At 37.9% G+C, this 8,038-nt stretch overlaps 1 protein-coding gene across 1 annotated transcript; it reads right to left on the minus strand.

Moving 5' to 3' along the window:
- Window positions 1–7,012: 7,012 nt before the first annotated feature.
- On the minus strand, window positions 7,013–7,755 carry LOC145133943 (histone H2A.1-like). The gene is made up of 2 exons (XM_079068886.1): window positions 7,472–7,755; window positions 7,013–7,381 (listed from the first exon to the last, which is right to left on the minus strand). Exons 1-2 carry the CDS (start codon window positions 7,676–7,678, stop codon window positions 7,133–7,135), a joined length of 456 nt encoding a protein of 151 aa, XP_078925012.1. The 5' UTR covers window positions 7,679–7,755; the 3' UTR covers window positions 7,013–7,132.
- Window positions 7,756–8,038: the final 283 nt, after the last annotated feature.

Below are 8,038 nucleotides of genomic sequence, written 5' to 3' on the forward strand. Positions count from 1 at the left end.
CATGATTGTTTCATGCGTTTTTATATTCGAGTTTGGAATTGGTTTTGTAGTGGGCTAGTGGTTTTAATCTGTATTCTGAAACATGAATTTGTAAAATGTTTACAAGATTTGTTTTGCTTGTTGCTATTATTCATAATATTATTTGTAAGTTGTTATGGGTAAAAACTAAAAAGTATAGGTGTCTAAGTATATGTGAAAAAAACATAAGTATATTGCTATTATGGTGATAGTTGATATTGATTAAAATAATTAAAGTATGTTAATATTACGTATATATTGTATAAGAAAAAGTAAAGTATTTTGCTATTACCTGTATTGTCAATGCACTTGGGGTTAGATGGTTTTTGAATGGATGTGATTAGTTGGGTTATCAATGTTATTCTTGTATGTTCAAAAATAAAAATAGTCTTGATGGTTTATTGATATTGAGCAATGTTATTTCGATATGTTTCTCCCAACAAATGAAAATTTACCATCCCTTTGATATTTTCAAATTATTTTTGTGAATTTAACTTTGGGGTTTGTATTATCAACCTATCCATTACCTTTAAGAGTTGACTTCAACATTAGTTATTAGGCCTACCATTTATATTTTGATCTCTATTCAGATTAAATAGATTGTCGAATATATGGAAACTTAATGGGACAATTTGAAGACTTTTGGGTTGTGAAAAAACAACATTTATACTTGTGCTTTTGTAATGATTGTTTCATCCTTGCAACTCGACAACTATATGGAAACTTAATGAGACCAAATTCCGCATGTTTTACTTCTAACGTTTTAAATTTGAATGAGTTTTTGACAAACTATTTTAAAAACTGTTCATGTGTGGAATGTTTCACAGCTACATTTATATACAAATGTATCCCTTACAACTACAAGCTAATTTGTCAACCATACAATATTGTATGGCTAAAGAATTTAATGAATAAATATTGTTCGTGTACACAGGTTTTTTTATCTAACAGATTAAAAAGATGAGTAAATAGCCAATGTACAATTTTAAAAATGTGCAAACATTTTTACCCTGCTAATCAACTTAAATAATCACAACATATGTATCAAATCGAGCAATCATGTCACGTTTTTATTATAATTTTTTATATATCACAAATAGGACACAATGTTATGTTTTGTCTTACTAGCTAAAACATAAAAAATATAAGATAAAATGAGCATTATTCTTAAAATCACACAAACACCAAGATTTCTCAGCTTAAACTATTCTTTATTCTCTTATTGATAAAGAAACAGTTCGATTTTTACACAACTCTTTACAACTCAATCCTTACTACAAAATACCTAACTCTACTATCTAAATGTTTCACTCGAGAATAAGAGAACAAAACACAAAGAAGTTACAGAAAACCTAATCTGCAAACTAAAGAGAATATCTACAACTATGAAGTGTGTGTGTGTGTGTGTTGCGACTCAGCTTAATGACGAAAACAGTCTCCAATCTTCAATATGTAGGCGGGTCAAAAATAACCCATGGATCTTTAAGGTTCGCATGAAAATGGATTACATTTATAACCCTGCAAAAGAAACACAAATACACAAACAATACAATTCCAAAATATTTCAATAAATGTTAAGGTTTTTTTTAATACCAACCTTATATTTTTAACAATTATTTAATTGATACTTAAGACATACCGAACCCAAAAAACACAACACATGTTTATACTATATTGAATTTATAACACAACCACAACACGAAGTCATGCTTTTTATACAAGACACAAAAACACCATAAAGAAAAATTGGAATATCCATTTTGTGTTGTGTCCTATAATCAATCGTCACCCCTAAAACAAAAACATCCAATTAAAGAGGCCTATAATTATACCAAATACAACAAATTTTATCCATAACCTTATCTATTCTTTATGTCCATACATCAATAACAATCTTTAAGTTTCAACAAAAAAATAGTGTTTTTGGATATAATTGTGACAAAACTCAATACCAATAATTGAATTCACCAATGTCCCAAGGAGACAATGTTGGAATCCTAATTCCTCATTTCACTCCACTCATGTCTTCCACCCACAAATAAAGTAGGGGACACCAACAAGTTGGTTGGGTCTCATGTTTATTATTATAGGATTGGAAATGATTTAGTCCATCTTATAAATACAATGCATTATCAAGAGGGTAATACACACCAACACAAAGAAACAAAAACACACTGTAAACTAATTTGGTTTTTGAGTTATATTTCCAAATTAATCAAAGAGTAGTTTGATATATATTGTGTGCTATTACATTTCTGTGAAGCGTGAATTGGTATCAGAGCTCAAGAACAGGGGCCTTGAATTCAATACATGGTGATCAAGAAGGACACCAGTAAAAGAAAATGTCAGACGTTGAAGATGCTGGAGGTACCGGTGCTGCTACACCTCCGGTCAGAATCAAAGAAATTGGAACCACATCAGTGGCTTGCCCAATGCTAAACCAGACCAATTACATGGTTTGGTCCCTCCGTATGAAAGTTGTCCTACGAATTCATAAAAGTTGTTCAGTAATTGATCCAGGAGAAGAAAATGAAGAAAAGAATTACCTTGCCATGGGATTGTTGTATCAAGCAATCCCTGAGAGCTTGATAATGCAGATAGGGGACGTCGATAAAGCGATGGTCCTCTGGGAGTCGATTAGGGCTCGACATGTTGGAGCCGACAGAGTAAAAGAGGCTCGACTTCAAACACTCACCGCCGATCTAGACCGACTGAAGATGCAGGAGACAGAGACGATAGACGCTTTCGCCGGAAAGCTCGCTGGAATCGCCTCGAAGTCAGCGTCACTGGGAGAACCCATCGGAGAAACGAAACTCGTGAAGAAACTCTTGACGGTGGTACCTCACCGGTTCATTCAGATCGTCGCCTCCCTCGAGCAAGTGCTCGATTTGAAGACGGTATCCTTCGACGACGTCGTAGGACGTCTGAAAGCATATGAAGAAAGAATCAAAGCAGATGAGGACGGAGACGGGCAACAAAAGGTGTTGATGGCTAGAACGAGTGGTGGTGGCGGATGGAGAAACGATGGCGGAGGAGGTTCTGGATCGTCGGGGAAGACGAATTGGGGAAAACGGGGGAAGGGTTCTAATGGCACCGAGTCGGGAAGCTTTAATCGGAACAGATCCAGGTCGGGTGGAGGATCCGGGTCAGCAGGACCCAGTGGGTCAGGCCCAAGAGGAAACCGGCCCAGTTCGGCCCTGAACCATAATAAGCCCAAAAACAAGCAAAATTTCAATTCAGACTCGAACCAAAACCCGAAAAAAGATCTGTCAAAGATTATATGCTACATATGCGATAAATTGGGCCATTACGCGTCCAAATGTCCGGACCGAATTCAAAAATTCCAAGAAAGCAATTTCACCGAGCAAGACGACACTGATGAAACTGTATTTTTTCATGAAAAAGTGTTTCTAAATGAAGAAAAGGTGATGCCATCCAAATACAACTCACAAGACAACGATGTGTGGTATTTGGACAACGGGGTGAGTAATCACATGACGGGAAATCGTTCATTTTTCTCCGAACTCGACGAAGGAATAACCGGAAAGGTCAAATTCGGTGATAATTCGTGTATCGAAATAAAAGGGAAAGGTTCAATTGTTTTCCAAGGAAAATCGGGGCAACAACGATTGATAACGGAGATTTATTTTATTCCGGATTTGAAAAATAATATTTTCAGTCTCGGACAAGCAACCGAAGCCGGGTGCGATATTCGGATGAAAGACAACTATTTGACAATGCATGATGCCGACAACTGCTTATTAATGAAGGTACAAAGAATTCCAAACCGCCTTTATAAAATACAGTTGCTCATTGGAGTACCTATTTGCCTTCATTCAAGACTAAGTGAAGATACGTGGCGCTGGCATGCAAGACTTGGGCACATCAATTTCGAGTCTATGAAGAAGATGTCCAAGAATGGTCTAGTTAAAGGGTTACCACATTTTGACAATGAAAATCAATTATGTGAGTCTTGTTTGGTGGGCAAGCAAACAAGAAAGTCATTTCCATTAATGACGACATACAAAGCAACACGACCATTGGAGCTAGTTCACGGTGATTTATGCGGTCCGATAACACCGTCAACGAAGGGTCAAAATCGGTACATTTTCACACTAATTGACGATTTTTCACGGTATATGTGGATTTTTCTCTTAAAAGAGAAAAGTGAGGCGTTTTCACACTTCAAAAAGTTCAAAGCTTTGGCGGAGAATGAGCTTGGAAAGTCTTTGAAGGTGTTTCGAAGTGATCGAGGGGGTGAGTTTACCTCACTCCAGTTCAATTCATTTTGTGATCTAAATGGAATCAAACGTCATCTTATCGCCCCATATTCACCACAACAAAACGGTATTGTGGAACGAAGAAACATAACACTTATGGACATGACACGAAGTATCATGAAGGCGATGCATGTTCCAAACTATCTATGGGGAGAAGCGGTAAAACACTCCACAAACCTGATCAACCGTGTTTACACAAGAGTACTTGGTAATACAACTCCGTACGAGAAGTTGTATAAAAGAAAACCTAATTTGGAGAACGTACGCATCTTTGGGTGTCTACCGTATGCAAAAGTTGAACCGGTAAACGTGAAGAAGTTGGATGATAGATCAAGACCACTGGTGCATCTTGGTTCCGAACCGGGTACGAAAGCTTATCGTCTTTTTAACCCGGTTACACAAAAAATAATAGTAAGTCGAGACGTTATTTTTAATGAAACCAAAGGGTGGAATTGGGTTAACGAAGCTACACCCGACAATGAAGAACCAGGATCATTCATAGTACCATGGGATTTACTGGAAGATAAGGTGAACAACAACCAAGGAAACGATGTAAACAACGAACCAATTGAACCAAACGAATCGGATCACGAGATTGAAGACGGAGTGGAGGTACAAGAAAATGAGCAACCAAGTCCGGTCAACAACAACGTAAACAATGTTCAAAACCAAAGGCCCACAAGACCAAAGGTGCTTCCAATTCGATTACGAGATTATGTACTTTATGTTGATGACATTGAAGAACTTCTCCTAGCAACCAATGACGAGCCGGTATCGGTTGAAGAGGCGAAGAAAGAACCAGAGTGGGTCAAAGCCATGAATACAGAGATCAATTCGATCAACAAGAACAATACTTGGTCTCTCGTAAACAAGCCTATGGGGGTGAAGCCCATTGGACTCAAATGGGTGTTCAAGCTGAAGAAAAATGCAGATGGCACCATAAACAAACACAAGGCAAGATTGGTTGCTAAAGGGTACGTACAACAACCTGGTATTAACTTTCAAGAAGTATTTGCTCCGGTAGCTCGCATCGAAACCATACGGTTTCTCATTGCCTTAGCTGCTACCAATGGATGGGAGCTTCACCACTTGGATGTCAAGACGGCTTTCTTACATGGAGAGTTGAGAGAAACCGTCTATGTGTATCAACCGGAAGGCTACATAAGGAAAGGCGACGAGCACGAGGTGTACCGTCTTTCAAAAGCACTATATGGTCTTAGACAAGCACCGAGAGCATGGAATACGAAACTTGATGGGATTTTGAAAGGAATGAAATTTCACAAGTGCATGAAAGAACCATCGGTGTACCGGAAGAACGAAGGATCCAACTTGCTAATTTTAGCAATCTATGTTGATGATTTGTTTGTCACAGGTACAAATTTGAGCATGATCAAAAGGTTCAAATTTGAAATGTCCAAGAACTTCGAGATGTCTGATCTTGGAAGATTAACTTACTACCTGGGCATTGAAGTCAAACAGGATAAATCGGGGATTACAATAAACCAAGAAGCGTATGCACAACGCATTCTGAAGGAAGCCGGTTTACATGATTGCAATCCTACCCACATTCCCATGGATCCAGGAACCAAAATGTTGAAGGCCGAAGATGAACCCGAAATCGACCCGACACAATACCAAAAGTTGGTAGGATGCCTTAGATATCTCTTGCAGACAAGACCCGATATGGCATATGCGGTTGGAGTTGTTAGTCGATACACGCAAGATCCAAGAGAATCACATGGTGTTGCAATCAAACACATCCTAAGGTATTTACGAGGAACAACGGGATACGGAATCAAGTACGAGAGGATGGGACAAAATCGAATAATTGGTTACAGTGATAGTAGTCATAATGTTGATCCAGATGACGGAAGAAGCACAACTGGTCATATTTTCTACTATGGGTTGTCTCCAATAACATGGTGTTCGCAAAAGCAAGATACTGTTGCTTTATCATCTTGCGAGGCAGAGTTCATGGCAGCCACTGCGGCTGCATGTCAAGCAATATGGCTTCAAGATTTGCTGGGAGAAATCTTGAACAAAACGCAAGAGAAGGTGGTTCTTATAGTTGATAACAAGTCTGCTATCGAACTAACAAACAATCCCGTTTTTCACGGAAGAAGTAAACACATTCACACTAGGTTTCACTTCATTCGTAATTGCGTTGAAAAGGAACAAGTGGAGGTAGAGTACATTCCAGGTGAAGAACAAAAGGCAGACATTCTCACAAAACCGTTGGCTCGAACCAAGTTCAAGATAATGCGGGACTTGATCGAGATTTAAGACATCTCTAGAAGGACTTAGAGATTCGGGGGTGATTGTTGGAATCCTAATTCCTCATTTCACTCCACTCATGTCTTCCACCCACAAATAAAGTAGGGGACACCAACAAGTTGGTTGGGTCTCATGTTTATTATTATAAGATTGGAAATGATTTAGTCCATCTTATAAATACAGTGCATTATCAAGAGGGTAATACACACCAACACAAAGAAACAAAAACACACTGTAAACTAATTTGGTTTTTGAGTTATATTTCCAAATTAATCAAAGAGTAGTTTGATATATATTGTGTGCTATTACATTTCTGTGAAGCATGAGACAACAATCATTCAAACAAAATGGTGAATCTTAAGCAGCATCGATGAAATGGGTTCATGCCAAAACCATAAGAAACTTAAACACAACAAAAGAGAATTAACACAGTTGAGAAATATATATAATCAAGATGATTAGATTAATTGTGGTGCTAAAATCAAGAAACTCTGTTAACATTTAACCTAATGTAGCTTCATACAAACAACATAACTATTCTACACCATAACTGCATATTTCTATGCCTTTTTGGGTGATTTGGAAGCTTTAGTCGATTTGGGAGATTTAGGAGTCTTCTCGGCGTCAACTGCAGATTTCTTAGGCAACAAAACTGGATTGATGTTTGGTAGAACACCTCCATTCGCGATGGTAACACCAGCAAGCAATTTTCCCAATTCTTCATCGTTCCTCACAGCCAATAGAACATGTCTAGGGTTAATTCTCGTCTTCTTGTTATCTCTTGCTGCATTTCCAGCCAACTCCAAAACCTATAATTCGATTTTGGGAATCAAATCAATAGCTGATTTCAACAAATATCAAAACAAAACGAAAGTAACACAGAAAACTAGGATACGAACCTCAGCAGCGAGGTATTCAAGAACAGCGGCGAGATAGATCGGTGCACCGGAGCCAGTTCGTTTAGCGTATTGGCCTTTTTTCAGAAACCTAGAGATTCTACCCACCGGAAACTGAAGTCCGGCCTTAACCGACTTAGTCACCGATTTCTTCCGTTCTCCGGCGCCTTTCCTTCCTCCGGCACCCTTGGTTGTTTTCCCGGACTCCATTGATCTGGCTTGAAATTGGTGTCGAGAGATTAGATTCGATGGAGTTGATTGTGAATTTGAAAACTCGATGAATAAAACGGAGGGAGAAGATGAATATATATAATGTGCGGTTTGTTTGGTTGAATTTAAGGTGGGAGGATCTAAAATGATCCGACGCTTAACAAAGCATACCACGCTGGCAATCCATAGCCGAGGCGAAGTTAATTAATTAACTATTTAACTGGCGTTGATTAAAGTTTGGCCAATTTTAAATTTGTAAAACTGAAATTTAAGTAATTATGTCTTATGTATTACGTAGTATTATTTTTTTCTACAAATTTATGTATATTTTTCTAATATAAATCATATATATTCAACAAA

The sequence above is a fragment of the Lactuca virosa genome, chromosome 8 (assembly GCF_052849685.1).
Source record: "Lactuca virosa cultivar CGN04683 chromosome 8, Lactuca_virosa_CGN04683_v6, whole genome shotgun sequence".
NCBI lineage: Eukaryota > Viridiplantae > Streptophyta > Magnoliopsida > Asterales > Asteraceae > Lactuca > Lactuca virosa.